The sequence below is a fragment of the Scyliorhinus torazame genome, chromosome 2 (assembly GCF_047496885.1).
Source record: "Scyliorhinus torazame isolate Kashiwa2021f chromosome 2, sScyTor2.1, whole genome shotgun sequence".
NCBI lineage: Eukaryota > Metazoa > Chordata > Chondrichthyes > Carcharhiniformes > Scyliorhinidae > Scyliorhinus > Scyliorhinus torazame.
The window spans coordinates 134,472,595-134,488,933 of NC_092708.1; the positions used below are offsets into that span (position 1 = coordinate 134,472,595).

The window sequence follows — 16,339 nt, forward strand, 5'->3', positions numbered from 1 at the left end:
ATTTGGACGTCTGAAGTTGGGATCAAAATTTAACAATATATTTAATGGTCAATTGAAGTGTTTGCATTTCTAGCTTCTGATTCATCAACAAATTCTCAGCAAGTGTAGATTTGGAAAATATTCTCCATTTAAAAAAATGTATAATTTTTGCTGGCTTTAAAAATTATTTCATGGGATGTGGGCATCAGTAACAAGGTCAGCATATGTTGCCCATCCCAAGTTGTCCTTGAACTGAATAGTGTTTTAGGCCATTTCAGAGGGCATTTAAGAGTGAATCACATTGCTATGGTTCTGAAGTCCAGGCCAGGCCAGACCAGACCAGGTTAAGGATGGCAGATTTCCGAAGAACTACTTACACTTCTAGATTAATCAAGAATCTATGAAACCTCATAAAAATATTCAGTTGCATTTCCATTAATCAGTGAGAAACTGAGCCCCACCTTCCAAACCAAAATGCTTCTAGATAATTGCAAGTATAGACAAACAGGTCTAGTTTGCAAGCTGCCATCTGAACTGCAAATGGAACTGAACAGACAATTATCTTTGTGTACACACTGGCAGAAACAGGAATTTATAGCTGTACTTACAACATTCTGATTAACGAGATGTCCCACAAACTTGCAGGCTGAAAGGCACAGTTGCTGGGTGGGGGGGGGGAAAAGAAATTTTTTTTTGGTGAACCATTTAGGAACAATACTATTTGTACTAGATTTATTATATTTTGTTACAGCAAAAAAAATTATTTTTATTTGAAACCAGAAGCAAGATTTGCTCACCTTATCATTTCTGCGATAACCTTTACGAAAATTAAGGATCAATCTCTTGAGAATTAGCTCCCCAATTTGAGGGAACTTGGAATTTATAATTGCCACAAGAGCAGAGTAAACATGCGTAAATATGGGAGAAGCAGTCTGTGCTTGTATAACAAATCTAGAAACCAATCCCCTGTATGGAAAAAAACACACACATATGCATTGAGAAGGAATACAGAATTATTTTGACAGATTTACTTGTTGAACATAAAAGAGGAAATATTTGGAACATGAAGCCAATTCACAACTTTCCCAACTTCTAATACTATTTAATTCAGGCCTTCTGTAAATAATTTTTCCATGTCTTCATTGAGTTCTTTAATCCTTTTCAGTAAATCAGTTGATGCTTGTACTAAAACAGAAAATACTCAGGTCAGATCAGCATGTGATCTGATGGAAGGTGATCAACATGAACATTTAATGTTTCTCTCTCCACAGGTGGTCTGACCGGCCCAGTGCTTCCTGTAATGTCTGATTTTATTTCAGATTTTCAGCATCTGCTTTTGTGGTAATACATTTCTTAGCATTTGTAGCCATCACAATCAATGCCAAATGCACAAAAGTAAATTGCTTATTTACTGCAATTAAAACATGTTTCCTTAAAAAATGAGCACCCATTACTTGAATTTTTAGGTTCAAGGCAAACTTTGTACTAACTCCAAATAACATTACTCTTGTTTTCTAATACCCACAAAACCTCAAACCTATCCTCCATAACTGAGCAAAACAAACAAAAATGAAATGCACACATACATACCTTCCTCGAACAATATTTTCTTGGAGAAGTTCATGAATAATATTAGCTATGTTTGAGACATTCACTTTGTTGATGAGACCATTAATTGACTTCTTAAGAGCTTCCCAGCTCATTCGCTGGTATGCCAAACTATTAGAAAAAAAGAAACAAGCATGGCATTATTTGAGGATGGTATCTCAGAGCACTTTATAAAAAAAGCTGGACACGGGACTTCTGGTGGCGGCCAAGAAGTGAGTGGTCGCACGTAAGGCTGCTCCTGCCCGAGGACTGGTTTTTGGCCCTTTTTGCGGGGGTGGTACAGGTGGAAAAGTGGTGTAATAGAAGAATTAAGATTTCTCCCTCCAATGAGATGTTGATGAGTTACCAGACGAGGAGTGTGTCCTATATGGGACATTCACCGGACTCAGAGGACACGCGTGGCTCAGGAGGGGAAAAGATGGCGGAGGGATCTGCGACGTTGTTGCCCGCTCAGTGGTCGACAGACAAGTCGGTGGAGTTCCTTTCGGCCAAATTTAAAAAACAAAATGCGAGAGTGGCATAACCAATTCAGGCAGCCTTGGAGAGGGTGGCACAACGGCTGGAGTCGCAGAATGCGCCGATTCAGAAGGTGGAGAAGACGGTCGTTGACCATGAGGATCAAATTGTCTCTTTTGAGGCAGAGATGATGATGATAGGACAGCATGGTGGCACAGTGGTTAGCACTGCTGCCTCACGGAGCCGAGGTCCTGGTTAGATCCCGGCTTTGGGTCACTGTCCGTGTAGACACAACCCAAAGATGTGCAGGGTAGGTGGATTGGCCACGCTAAATTGCCCCTTAATTGGAAAAAAATATTGGGTACTCTAAATTTAAACAAAAAGAGATGTTGATGATGTCGGAGGGGCAAAATAAGTTGAAGGCCAAGACCGATGACCTGGAAAGTTGCTCCAGATGACAGAATTTGAAGATTGTAGGGCTACAAGAGGGAGCGAGAACTATGGAATACGTGGCAAAGATGTTCGAGCAGTTGGTGGTCTTTGACCGCCCTCCTGAATTGGACTGGGCTCTTCGGTCGTTCAGGAAAAAGCCTAGGGACGTAGAGCCGCCAAGGGCGATCATAGTATGGTTCCATAGATACCTGGACAAGGAAAAGATTCTGAGGTGGGCAAAGGAAACGCAGGAGTACAGCTGGGATGGCCAGACTGTCCGCTGTCCGAATCTACCAGGACTTGGGAGCGGAGCTGGCAACAAAGTCAAGACTGCTCTTTTTAGGAGTAAGGTACTATTTGGTATGATGTACCCGGCTCACCTGTGGGCCATGTATGGGGGTAGAGAACATTACTTCGATACGCTGGAGAAGCGAACATGAACTGGGGACATTTGAAGATTCTGGGTGGGTTCACCTGCATGGCTGATTTTTGTCAGTGTGTTTAGGGTTGTTCTTGCTTGTTTTTTCTTTTGTAGTTGTTTTTTACTCTAGTGTGTGAGAGAAATTTTGTAATATCTGCCACCCTGCATGTGGGGTACAGGCTCTGGGTTTATTAAAGCAATTGTTGGGAATGTTGGGAAGCGTGGGGGGGGGAGAAGATGTGGGGATGGTTTGACTTGGGGTACACGATTAAAAGTGATTTGGGCAGGGGAGTAGTGTGTGGGACTTTTTGCAAACATAACTTGTGTTTTGCTTCAGGTGGGGATCACCCTGCAGGCAGAAATGCTGGTTAACAGAAGCGAGTAGGGCGGCACAGATCTTAGCACTGCTGCCTCACAGCGCCAGGGACGTCCTTGAGTCACATTCTGTGTGGAGTTTGTACGTTTACCTCGTGTAAGTGTGGGTTTGCTTCGGGTGCTCTGGCTTCCTCCCATGGTCCAAAGACATGCGGGTTAGGGGGATTGGCCATGATAAATTGCCCCTTAGTATCATGGGATATGCAGGTTAGGTCCTGGGCAGGGTAAACGGGGGAGTGGGGCATGGGTAGTCTGCTCTTTTAAGGGTCGGTGCCAGACTCAATGCTCCGAAAGGCCTCCTGCACTGTACGGATTCTATGAAAGCCATGGCTGGTTATTTTTCGGTCAACCCAACACAGTACATTGTGCATCCTTTACACAATATTATAACAACACAAATAACAATGACCTATTTTATAAACAAAAAAATAAATGAATAAATAATAAATAACAAAAATGAAAACTAGCCCTAATTGGCAACTGCCTTGTCACAAGTAACACTCTCCAAAAATATAATTTAACAGTCCAATATATAATTATCTGTAGCAACGACCTATACATACTATACAGTATATATTAACAACCCTGAGAGTCCTTCTGGTTCCCCCCCCCTCCCACCCCCCCTCCACCCCCCCCCTCCACCCTCCCCCTCCCCCCCTCCACCCTCCCCCCCCTCCCTCCCCCTTCCCCCCCTCCCCCCCCCCTCCCCCCTCCACCCCCCCCTCCACCCTCCCCCCTCCCCCCTCCACCCTCCCTCCCCCTCCCCCACCCCCCCCCCTCCCCCCCCCCCCCCCACTCCCCCCCCCCCCCCCACTCCTCCTCCCCCCCCCCCCCCCACTCCTCCTCCCCCCCCCCCCCCCCACCCCCCCCCCTCCCCCCCCCCCCCCCCCCCCCCCCCTCCCCCCCCCCCCCCACCCCCCCCCCTCCCCCCCCCCCCCCACCCCCCCCCTCCCCCCCCCCCACCCCCCCCTCCCACCCCCCCCCCTCCCCCCCCCCCTCCCCCCCTCCCCCCCCCCCCCACACCCCCCCCCTCCCCCCCCCCACCCCCCCCCCTCCCCCTCCCCCTCCCCCCTCCCCCCTCCCCCCCCCCCCCCCCTCCCCCCCCTACCCCACCCTCCCCCCCCCCCCACACCCCCCACCCCCCACTCTCGGGGTCTTCCCGGCCCACACAAAACCCATGATGCTCTTTTCAATCCCTTTTAAAAAAAGCCTTCGTGATCACCACCGGGAGGCACTGAAACACAAAGAGGAATCTCGGGAGGACCACCATCTTAACCGCCTGCACCCTCCCTGCCATTGACAGGGATACCATATCCCATCTCTTGAAATCCTCCTCCATCTGTTCCACCAACCGCGTTAAATTTAACCTGTGCAATGTGCCCCAATTCTTAGCTATCTGGATCCCCAGGTAACTAAAGTCCCTTGTTACCTTCCTCAGCGGTAGGTCCTCTTATTTCTCTACTCTGCTCCCTGGATGCACCACAAACAACTCACTTTTCCCCATGTTCAATTTATACCCTGAAAAATCCCCAAACTCCCCAAGTATCCGCATTATTTCTGGCATCCCCTCCGCCGGGTCCGCCACGTATAGTAGCAAATCGTCCGCATACAAAGATACCCGGTGCTCTTCTCCTCCCCTAAGTACTCCCCTCCACTTCTTGGAACCCCTCAAATGCTATCGCCAGGGGCTCAATCGCCAGTGCAAACAATAATGGGGACAGAGGGCATCCCTGCCTTGACCCTCTATGGAGCCGAAAATATGCAGAACCCCGTCCATTCGTGACCACGCTCGCCACTGGGGCCCTATACAACAGCTGCACCCATCTAACATACCCCTCTCCAAAACCAAATCTCCTCAACACCTCCACAAATAATCCCACTCCACTCTATCAAATGCTTTCTCGGCATCCATCGCCACTACTATCTCCGTTTCTCCCTCTGGTGGGGCCATCATCATTACCCCTAACAACCTCCGTATATTCGTGTTTAGCTGTTCTCCCCTTCACAAACCCAGTTTGGTCCTCGTGGACCACCCCCGGGACACATTCCTCTATTCTCATTGCCATTACCTTGGCCAGGACCTTGGCATCTACATTTAGGAGGGAAATAGGTCTATAGGACCCGCATTGTAGCGGGTCCTTTTCCTTCTTTAAGAGAAGCGATATCGTTGCTTCAGACATAGTCGGGGGCAGTTGTCCCCTTTCCTTTGCCTCATTAAAGGTCCTCGTCAGTACCGGGGCGAGCAAGTCCACATATTTTCTATAGAATTCGACTGGGAATCCATCCGGTCCCGGGGCCTTTCCCGCCTGCATGCTCCTAATTCCTTTCACCACTTCTTCTACCTCGATCTGTGCTCCCAGTCCCACCCTTTCCTGCTCTTCCACCTTGGGAAATTCCAGCCGATCCAAGAAGCCCATCATTCTCTCCCTCCCATCCGGGGGTTGAGCTTCATATAATTTTTTATAAAATGTCTTGAACACTCCATTCACTCTCTCCGCTCCCCGCTCCATCTCTCCTTCCTCATCCCTCACTCCCCCTATTTCCCTCGCTGCTCCCCTTTTCCTCAATTGGTGTGCCAGCAACCTGCTCGCCTTCTACCCATATTCGTACTGTACACCCTGTGCCTTCCTTCATTGTGCCTCTGCAGTGCCTGTAGTCAGCAAGTCAAATTCTACATGTAGCCTTTGCCTTTCCCTGTACAGTCCCTCCTCCGGTGCTTCCGCATATTGTCTGTCCACCCTCAAAGGTTCTTGCAGCAACCGCTCCCGTTCCTTACTCTCCTGCTTCCCTTTATGTGCCCTTATTGATATCAGCTCCCCTCTAACCACCGCCTTCAACGCCTCCCAGACCACTCCCACCTGGACCTCCCCATTATCATTGAGTTCCAAGTACTTTTCAATGCACCCTTAGACACACCCCCTCATCTGCCATTAGTCCCATGTCCATTCTCCAGGGTGGGCGCCCTCCTGTTTCCTCCCCTATCTCCAAGTCCACCCAGTGTGGAGCGTGATCCGAAATGGCTATAGCCGTATACTCCGTTCCCCTCACCTTCGGGATCAATGCCCTACCCAGCACAAAAAAGTCTATTCGCGAGTAGACTTTGTGGACATAGGAGAAAAACGAGAACTCCTTACTCCTAGGTCTGCTAAATCTCCACGGGTCTACACCTCCCATCTGCTCCATAAAATCTTTAAGCACCTTGGCTGCTGCCGGCATCCTTCCAGTCCTGGACTTCGACCTATCCAGCCCTGGTTCCAACACCGTATTAAAATCTCCCCCCATTATCAGCTTTCCCATCTCTAGGTCCGGAATGCGTCCTAGCATCCGCCTCATAAAATTGGCATCATCCCAGTTCGGGGCATATACGTTTACCAAAACCACCGTCTCCCCCTGTAGTTTGCCACTCACCATCACGTATCTGCCCCCGTTATCCGCCACTATAGTCTTTGCCTCGAACATTACCCGCTTCCCCACTAATATAGCCACCCCCCTGTTTTTCGCATCTAGCCCCGAATGGAACACCTGCCCCACCCATCCTTTGCGTAGCCTAACCTGGTCTATCAGTTTCAGGTGCGTTTCCTGTAACATAACCACATCTGCCTTAAGTTTCCTAAGGTGTGCGAGTACCCGTGCCCTCTTTATCGGCCCGTTCAGTCCTCTCACGTTCCACGTGATCAGCCGAGTTGGGGGGCTTCCTACCCCCCCCCCTTGTCGATTAGCCATCACCTTTTTCCAGCTCCTCACCCAGTTCCCACGCAGCTGTATCTCCCCCAGGCGGTGCCCCCCCGCCCATCCTCTCCCATACCAGCTCCCCCCTCTCCCCAGCAGCAGCAACCCAGTAATTCCCCCCTCCCACCGCCCCCGCTAGATCCCCCGCTAGCGTAATTACTCCCCCCATGTTGCTCCCAGAAGTCAGCAAACTCTGGCTGACCTCGGCTTCCCCCCGTGACCTCGGCTCGCACCGTGCGACGCCCCCTCCTTCCTGCTTCTCTATTCCCGCCATGATTATCATAGCGCGGGAACCAAGCCCGCGCTTCTCCCTTGGCCCCGCCCCCAATGGCCAACGCCCCATCTCCTCCACCTCCCCTCCTCCCCCCATCACCACCTGTGGGAGAGAGAAAAGTTACCACATCGCAGGATTAGTACATAAAACCCCTCTTTGCCCCCCACATTCGCCCCACCACCTTGTTCGAACGTTCTTTTTAATAACCCGCTCATTCCAGTTTTTCTTCCACAATAAAAGTCCACGCTTCATCCGCCGTCTCAAAGTAGTGGTGCCTCCCTCGATATGTGACCCACAGTCTTGCCGGTTGCAGCATTCCAAATTTTATCTTCTTTTTATGAAGCACCGCCTTGGCCCGATTAAAGCTCGCCCTCCTTCTCGCCACCTCCGCACTCCAGTCTTGATAAACGCGGATCACCGCGTTCTCCCATTTACTGCTCCGAGTTTTCTTCGCCCATCTAAGGACCATTTCTCTATCCTTAAAACGGAGGAATCTCACCACTATGGCTCTGGGAATTTCTCCTGCTCTCGGTCCTCGCGCCATCACTCGGTATGCTCCCTCCACCTCCAACGGACCCGCCGGGGCCTCCGCTCCCATTAACGAGTGCAGCATCGTGCTCACATATGCCCCGACGTCCGCTCCCTCCACACCTTCAGGAAGACCAAGAATCCTCAGGTTGTTCCTCCTTGCGTTGTTTTCCAGTGCCTCCAACCTTTCCACACATCGTTTCTGATGTGCCTCCTGCGTCTCCGTCTTCACCACCAGGCCCTGTATATCGTCCTCATTCTCGGCTGCCTTTGCCTTCACGACCCGAAGCTCCCGCTCCTGGGTCTTTTGTTCCTCCTTTAGCCCTTCGATCGCCTGTAGTATCGGGGCCAACAGCTCTTTCTTCATTTCCTATTTGATCTCTTCCACACAGCATTTCAAGAACTCTTGTTGTTCAGAGCCCCATGTTAAACTGCCACCTTCCGACGCCATCTTGGTTTTTGCTTGCCTTCCTTGCCGCTGTTCTAAAGGATCCACTGCAATCTGGCCACTCTCTCCTCCTTTTTCCATCCGTATCCAGGGGGGATTCCCTTCTGGTTTACCGCACAGTGTTTTTAGCCGTCAAAATTGCCGTTGGGGCTCCTATCAAGAGCCCAAAAGTCCGTTTCACAGGGAGCTGCCGAAACGTGCGACTCAGCTGGTCATCGCCGCACCCGGAAGTCCGCAGACGTAATTTCTTTGCAGGAGACTCAACTGAGGATTAAGGACCAAACGAGGTTGAGGAAAGGGTGGGTGGGACAAGTGTTCCATTCGGGACTCTGCACGAAGACAAGGGGAGCCACGGTACTTATTAATAAGAGGGTGACCTTTTTGGTGAGCAATATCGCGGGGGATCCAGGGGGTTCGGGCACCTGAAAGAGATTTCCTTTTTCTCACATGTACACTGAGTTTATTCCGGTGTTGACTTTTTAAATTATCGGTAAGGCACTGCTTCCCGGGGTGGTAGGCTCGGAATTCTCAGCGATTGAAGATATCAGACCATGTGCCGCACTATGTGGATCTGTGCACCCGCCAACTGCCATGGCGGTTAGATGTCACACTGTTGGTGGATAAGGGAGTATGTCGGGTGCTCCAGTTTCCTTCCACCAGCCCCAAAAGATGTGCTTGTTAGGTGACTTAGACATTGTGAATTCTCCCTCACTCTATGCGTACAGGCATCTAGTGTGGCGACTGGGGGATTTTTGCAGTAACTTCATTGCAGTGTAAATGTAAGCCTACTTGTGACACAAATAAAAATGTGAGAGGATTGGTGCAGCTATCGGCATGTATGAGGAATTCAATAAGAACAAGGAAGTTTCTCCTTGCATTTTGGGAGGCGTTGAAGGCGGTAATTGGGAGTGGGGGGGGGGGTCCAATTTCAATCAAGGCTCATAGGGCTGATTTAGCTCAATGGGCTAGACAGCTGGTTTGTAATACAGAACAAGGCCAGCTGCGTGGGTTCAATTCACGTACCAGCTAAGAATTCTGAATTCTCCCTCTGTGTACCCGGACAAGTGCCGGAATAAGGTGACTAGGGGCTTTCACAGTAACTCCATTGCAGTGTTAACCTAAGCCTACTTGTGACAATAAAGGATCTTTATCTTTAGGGAGAAGGTGGGGAGGATGGAGAGACCGAGGTTGGTGAAGCATTCTGGCAGTGGATCGGCAATATTTGGCCTCCCCAGAGGAGTTGTTCTTGGAGAGGAAGAAGCTCCAGATGGAGTTAGAATTGATTTTGACAGGAACACGGTTGGCCAGTTGCATCAGGTACAAGGGGCATTTTATGAGCATGGGGAGAAGGCCAGTAGGGGGGGAAAATTACCTGGACGCTTTGTTTCAGGAGGCAGTCACACCCGGTAGAATAAGTACTGTTAATTCGGTCAGTGGTCAGGGACAGAGTGGTGGGACTGTAAGGGAGGCAGGTAGGGGGATCCTGAGTTTAGGAGTTGAGGAGCCTCAGCCCTTGACCTTGTCCAACAGGTATGAGGTACTTGCTCCCTGTGTGGATGAGGAAGAGGGCTTTAGGGAGGATGCGTTGACTGACCACTGCACCGTGGTACAGGAAGCCATTCAAGAGGGGGGAGCAAAAAGACAAGTGGTAGTTGTAGGGGATTCTATAATTAGGGGGATTGATGGCATCCTTTGTAAGCCAGATTGTGAGTCCCGCATGGCATGTTGCCTGCTCGGTGCCAGGGTGAGGGACATCTCTGATCGGCTTGAAAGGATTTTGGAGAGGGAGGGGGAGGATCCAGTTGTGGTCCACGTTGGGACTAACAACACAGGTAAGACTAGGAAAGAGGACCTGTTTGGGGATTATCAAACACTAGGGCTTAAAATTAAAGAACAGGTCCTCCAGGGTTATAATCTCTGGATTACTACCCGAGCCACGTGCCAATTGGCAAAGGGTTGAGAAAATTAGAGAAGTTAACACATGGCTAAAGGAGTGGTGCGGGAAAGAGGGATTCCATTTCATGGGGCATTGGCATCAGTACTGGGGCAGGAGGGACCTGTACCATTGGGACGGTCTTCACCTGAATCATTCTGGGACCAGTGTTCTAGCGAATAGGATAAATAGGTTGGTCACAAGGACTTTAAACTAGCAAGTTGGGGGGAAGGGAAGGGTAAAGCTATGGACAGTATAATGGTTAATGGAGAGCAAGGCAGCAGGTTACGTGACAGGTTATTATGTAGAGATATGGGTTCAAAGACAAGGAAAATTAGGAGAAAGGGTAAGAGGAAAAATAATTTGCGAAAAGTTACTGATCAAGGTGTTAGGATTCATAACAAAGACATAAAAAACAGCATAAGTGTACTTTACCTGAATGCTCGTAGTATACGGAATAAGGTGAATGAGTTGATGGCACAAATCATCGTGAATGACTATGATTTAGTGGCCATTACTGAAACATGGTTAAAAGATGGTCACGACTGGGAGTTAAATATCCAAGGGGATCAGACTATATGAAAGGATATAATGGACGGTAAGGGCGGTGGTGTAGCTTTGTTGTTTAAGGATGGCATCCGGGCAATAGTAAGGGATGATATTGGTGCTATGGAGGACAAGGTTGAATCAATTTGGGCGGAAATCAGGAATAGTAAGGCGAAAAGGTCACTGATAGGAGTAGTCTATAGGCCACCAAATAGTAACAGGATGGTAGGGCAGGCAATAAGCAAAGAAATAACGGATGCATGTAGAAATGGTACAGCGGTTATCATGGGAGATTTTAATCTGCATGTTGATTGGTTTAACCAGGTTGGTAAAGGCAGCCTTGAGGAGGAGTTTATAGAATGTGTCCGGGATAATTTCCTGGAACAGTATGTAATGGAACCTACAAGGGAACAAGCGGTCCTAGATCTGGTCCTGTGTAATGAGGCAGGATTGATTAATGATCTCATAGTTCGGGATCCTCTTGGAAGGAGCAACCTCAATATTGTGGAATTTAAAATACAGTTGGAGGATGACAAGGTAAAATCAAACACTAGTGTTTTGTGCTTAAACAAAGGCGATTACAATGGGATGAGAGAAGAACTAGCTAAGGTAGACTGGGAGCAAAGACTTCATGGTGAAGCAGTTGAGGAACAGTGGAGAACCTTCCGAGCGATCTTTCACAGTGTTCAGGAAAGGTTCATACCGGCAAAAAAGAAAGACGGTAGAAAGGGGAAAAATCGACCGTGGATATCTAAGGAGGTGAGGGAGAGTATCAAATTGAAGGAAAAAACATACAAAGTGGCAAAATTAGTGGGAGACTAGAGGACTGGGAAGTCTTTAGGGGACAACAGAAAGCTACTAAAAAAGCTATAAAGAAGAGTAAGGTAGACTATGAAAGTAAATATTGGTCCTTTGGAAGATGAGAAGGGAGATTTAATAATAGGAGACAGGGAAATGGCTGAGGAGCTGAACAGGTTTTTTTGGGTCAGTCTTCACAGTGGAAGACACAAATAACATGCCAGTGACTGATGGAAATAAAGATATAATAGGTGTGGACCTTGAGATGATTGTAATCACTAAGGAGGCAGTATTGGGCAAGCTAATGGGGCTAAAGGTAGACAAGTCTCCTGGCCCTGATGGGATGCATCCCAGAGTGTTAAAAGAGATGGCTAGGGAAATTGTAAACGCACTACTGATAATTTAACAAAATTCACTAGACTCTGGGGTGGTCCCAGAGGATTGGAAAGTAGCAAACGTGACACCACTGTTTAAAAAAGGAGGTCGGCAGAAAGCGGGTAATTATAGGCCGGTAAGCTTAACTTCGGTTGTAGGGAAAATGCTGGAATCTATCATTAAGGAGGAAATAGCGGGGCACCTGGAGGGAAATTGTCCCATTGGGGAGACGCAGCATGGGTTCATAAAGGGTAGGTCAACTTCCGGTGACGGCGGGCGGGAGGCAGCCGCGCGTTGGAGGGCTCCCGTTCGGGAACGGCATTGACAGGGAGTAACGCCCGGTCCTAGGGCCAAATTCGGGAGACAGCGCACAGAGAAGAAGGATGTCAAAAAACACCAAAAAAAAACAGCCAGGAAAAAAGCGGCTGAAAGTCCGCTGGGGAGTGGAAAGGTCACCGCGTGGTCAACAAAGAAAATGGAGGCTGGAGCACCAGGGGAGGCCGCAGTGCTTACGGCTGAAGAAATAACTACGGTGATGGCTGCGGAATTCGAAAAGCAGTTGGTGCAGATTGCGAAATGCATGGTGACGGTGAGGAAGGAGATGAGGGAGGTTTTGAGTGCTCTGGTGGAGGAGGAGGTTTCCCCGGTGATGACGGCGGTGGCGAGCGCAGTGGCGGAGGTGCGAGAGCAAGGGGAGGCGCTGAAGGAAGTGGAGGAGACGTTATTGCAGCACGGTGATCAACTTGCCTCGATGGGGAAGGAGATGCGGAAGGTGATGGACACGAACAAGGATCTGCGAGGAAAAATGGAAGATCTGGAAAACAGATCCATGCGACAGAATTTGAGGATCGTGGGGCTGCCCGAAGGAGTTGAAGGACTGAAGCCGACTGAGTATTTTGCAGTGATGCTGGCAAAACTATTGGGGGAGGGGGAGGATCCCTCCCGATATGAACTTGATCGGGCTCATCGGTCGTGGAGGCCTGTACCAAAGGCGAGTGAGCCGCCAAGGGCAGTGACTCTGTGCTTCCGTAGGTACAGTGTGAAGGAGAAGGTCATGAGCTGGGCCAAGCAGAAGCGGGTGGTGCAGTGGGCTGGAGCTGGTATACGTGTATACCAGGACTTTACGGTGGAGCTGGCGAGGAGGCGGGCTGCCTTCAACCGGGTGAAGAGGGCACTGTACATTAGCAAGGTGCGGTGTGGCATTGTATACCCAGCGAAGCTGAGGGTGACTTACAAGCTCAGGGACTTTTATTTTGGAACGGCGGAAGCAGCGGAGGAGTTTGCGAAGGCAGAAGGACTGTGGCAGAACTGACAAACTGAGGAATGGCCATGTGCCGATGTAACCTCATGACTGTATTTTCTTCTTTTTTGTATCACTGCGCGCGGGTGTAGAGGCTAAAGGAGCCAATGTTGTATATATTTGGACAAGGGAAGGGATGGGACTGTCACTCGAAATGAGGGCTCTTTGGGGTGTAGGTGGATATGCGGGGTTTGTGTGCTAAAAGGGGATCTTTGGGCTTTCCTAGGGCCGGGCAAGGGGGAAAGGGACCCGGGCGGGGGCCTCCACGCTGGCCGGTTTAAGCCGGCCAGTGAACGGGAGTAAGGTGGGGGAGGGGCTGCGGCCATCGGAGCCTGGCAGAACAGGGTCCGAGTGGTCTAGCCGGGGTGGAAAGTTGGGGGGAGGGAACAGAAGTTGAGAGGAGTTTTACAAGAGGCAGTGGACGGGAGGAGCTGGAGGCTTTGGGGGGGGCGGGGGGGGGTACAACTCTGGGGTATCATGTACGGTACTCTCTCAGAGGCTGGATGGCATTGGTTGGGGGTGGTGGGTGGGGAGCGGTGTAGATTAAGGGTGACTACGGGTAATCCCTAATTCCTTTTTGTCATTTGTTTATGTAAACATGCGGGTTGAGATTTGGGGGTTGGTGGGCGGATGGGATCGTTGTTATTATGGGGATTGACATATCTTGCTGATTATTGTTTATTGTTGATGGGTGTAAATGTGGGAGAAAATGTGAAAAAGGAGGAGAATTTAAAAAAAAATGTTTTAATAAAAAAAAATAAAGGGTAGGTCGTCGTGTCTGACTAATGTGGTAGAATTTTTTGAGGACGTTACCAGTGCAGTAGATAACGGGGAGCCAATGGATGTGGTATATCTGGATTTCCAGAACGCTTTTGACAAGGTGCTAAACAAAAGGTTGCTGCATAAACTAAAGATGCATGGCATTGAGGGTAAAGTGGTAGCATGGGTAGAGGTTTGGTTAACTAACAGAAAGCAGAGAGTGGGGATAAATGGGTGTTTCTCTGGTTGGCAACCTGTAACTAGTGGGGTCCCTCAAGGATTAGTGTTGGGCCCGCAGTTGTTCACAATTTACATAGATGATTTGGAGTTGGGGACCAAGTGCAATGTGGCAAAGTTTGCAAACGACACTAAGATGAGTGGTAAAGCAAAAAGTGCAGATGATACCGGAAGTCTGCAGAAGGATTTGGATAGGTTAGGTGAATGGGCTAGGGTCTGGCAGATGGAATTCAATGTTGCCAAGTGTGAGGCTATCCATTTTGGGAGGAATAACAGCAGAATGGATTATTTAAACGGCAAGATGTTAAAACATGCTGCTGTGCAGAGGGACCTGGGTGTGCTAGTGCACGAGTCGCAAAAAGTCAGTGTGCAGGTGCAACAGGTGATTTAGAAGGCTAATCGAGTTTTGCCTTTCATTGCTAGAGGGATGGAGTTCAAGACTAGGGAGGTTATGCTGCAATTGTATAAGGTGTTGGTAAGGCCACATCTGGAGTATTGTGTTCAGTTTTGGTCTCCTTACCTGAGAAAGGACATATTGGCACTGGAGGGAGTGCAGAGGAGATTCACTAGGTTGTTCCCAGAGTTGAGGGGATTAGATTATGACGAGAGGTTGAGTAGACTGGGACTGTACTCATTGGAGTTTAGAAGGATGCGGGGGAATCTTATTGAAACATATAAAATTATGAAGGGAATAGATAGGAGAGATGCGGGCAGGTTGTTTCCACTGGTCGGGGAAAGCAGAACTAGGGGGCATAGCCTCAAAATAAGGGGAAGTAGATTTAGGACCGAGTTTAGGAGGAACTTCTTCACCCAAAGGGTTGTGAATCTCTGGAATTCCTTGCCCAGTGAAGCAGTTGAGGCTCCTTCTTTCAACGTTTTTAAGAAAAAGATAGATACCTTTCTAAAGTATAAAGGGATTCGGGGATATGGTGTACGGGCCGGAGAGTGGAGCTGAGTCCACAAAGATCAGCCATGATCTCATTGAATGGCGGAGCAGGCTCGAGGGGCCAGATGGCCTACTCCTGTTCCTAGTTCTTATGTTCTTATGTTGTCACACGAGCTGAGATGGCAGGTGCCTTAGAGATAGATTGGGCAAATAATGGACCTGGGGGCAGCGTGGTCTCTGACCCAGAATGGTGAATGGGGCGATTGAGGCCTTTTACCAGAGGCTGTACAGGTCTGAGGCCCCAGAGAGGGACTCGTACGTGAAATAGTTCCTGGATGGTTTAGGTTTCCCATGGTGGAGGAGGGGTTGAGGTGCATTGGTTCCATGCAGTCTGGGAAGGCTGCTGGCCTGGACGGATTCCTAGCGGATTTATAAAAAATTTGCGACGGAGTTGGCCCCTCATCTAATTGAAATGTTCAATGACTTGTTAGCCCAGGGGGAGCTACCTCCCAGAAACTTGAAGAACAAGGATCCAGAGGAATAACACTATTAACTGCTAATGCGAAGTTACTGGCTAAGATGCTGGCAATGCACTTGGGAGGATTGTTCACCGGGGTGATAGCGGAGGATCAGAAGGAGTTTGTGAAAGGCTGACAACTGTCGGCCAATGAGGTTATTGAATGTTGTGATGCTGCCCCATTTGGAGGTAACAATTTCCATGGACGCGGAGAGAGTGTACGACCGGGTTTAATCGGAGTACCTTTGAGAGTAGAAAATCACGTCTCACGAATTTGATTGAGTTTTTTGAAGGGGTAACCAAGAAGGTAGATGAGGGCAGTGCAGTCGAAGTTGTCAACATGGACTTTAGCAAGGCCTTTGTCAAGGTACCGCATGGTAGGTTGTTGCATAAGGTTAAATCTCATGGGATCCAAGGTGAGGTAGTCAATTGGATACAAACTTGGCTTGACTACAGAAGACAAAGAGTGGTTGTAGAGGGTTGTTTTTCAAACTGGAGGTTTGTGCCTCAGGGATTAGTGCTGGTCCACTGTTAATTATATTAATGATTTGGATGAGAATTTAGGAGGCATGGGTAGTAAGTTTACAGATGACACCAAGATTGGTGGTATAGTAGACAGTGAAGGAGGTTATCTAGGATTGCAATGGGATCTTGATCAATTGGGCCAGTAGGTCGATGAATGGCAGATGGAGTTTAATTTGGATAAACGTGAGGTGATGCATTTTGGTAGATTGAATC

At 49.1% G+C, this 16,339-nt stretch overlaps 1 protein-coding gene across 2 annotated transcripts in view; it reads right to left on the reverse strand.

Moving 5' to 3' along the window:
* cwc22 (CWC22 spliceosome associated protein homolog) overlaps positions 1-16,339 on the reverse strand; it is a 149,315-nt gene that overhangs the window by 76,679 nt on the left and 56,297 nt on the right. For both annotated transcript variants that reach the window (XM_072477461.1, XM_072477472.1), the window contains 3 exons: positions 1,570-1,698; positions 777-945; positions 588-641 (listed from right to left, as the gene is read on the reverse strand). In XM_072477461.1, coding sequence (XP_072333562.1) covers positions 588-641; positions 777-945; positions 1,570-1,698 — 352 coding nt within the window. The remainder of the gene's footprint in view (positions 1-587; positions 642-776; positions 946-1,569; positions 1,699-16,339) is intronic.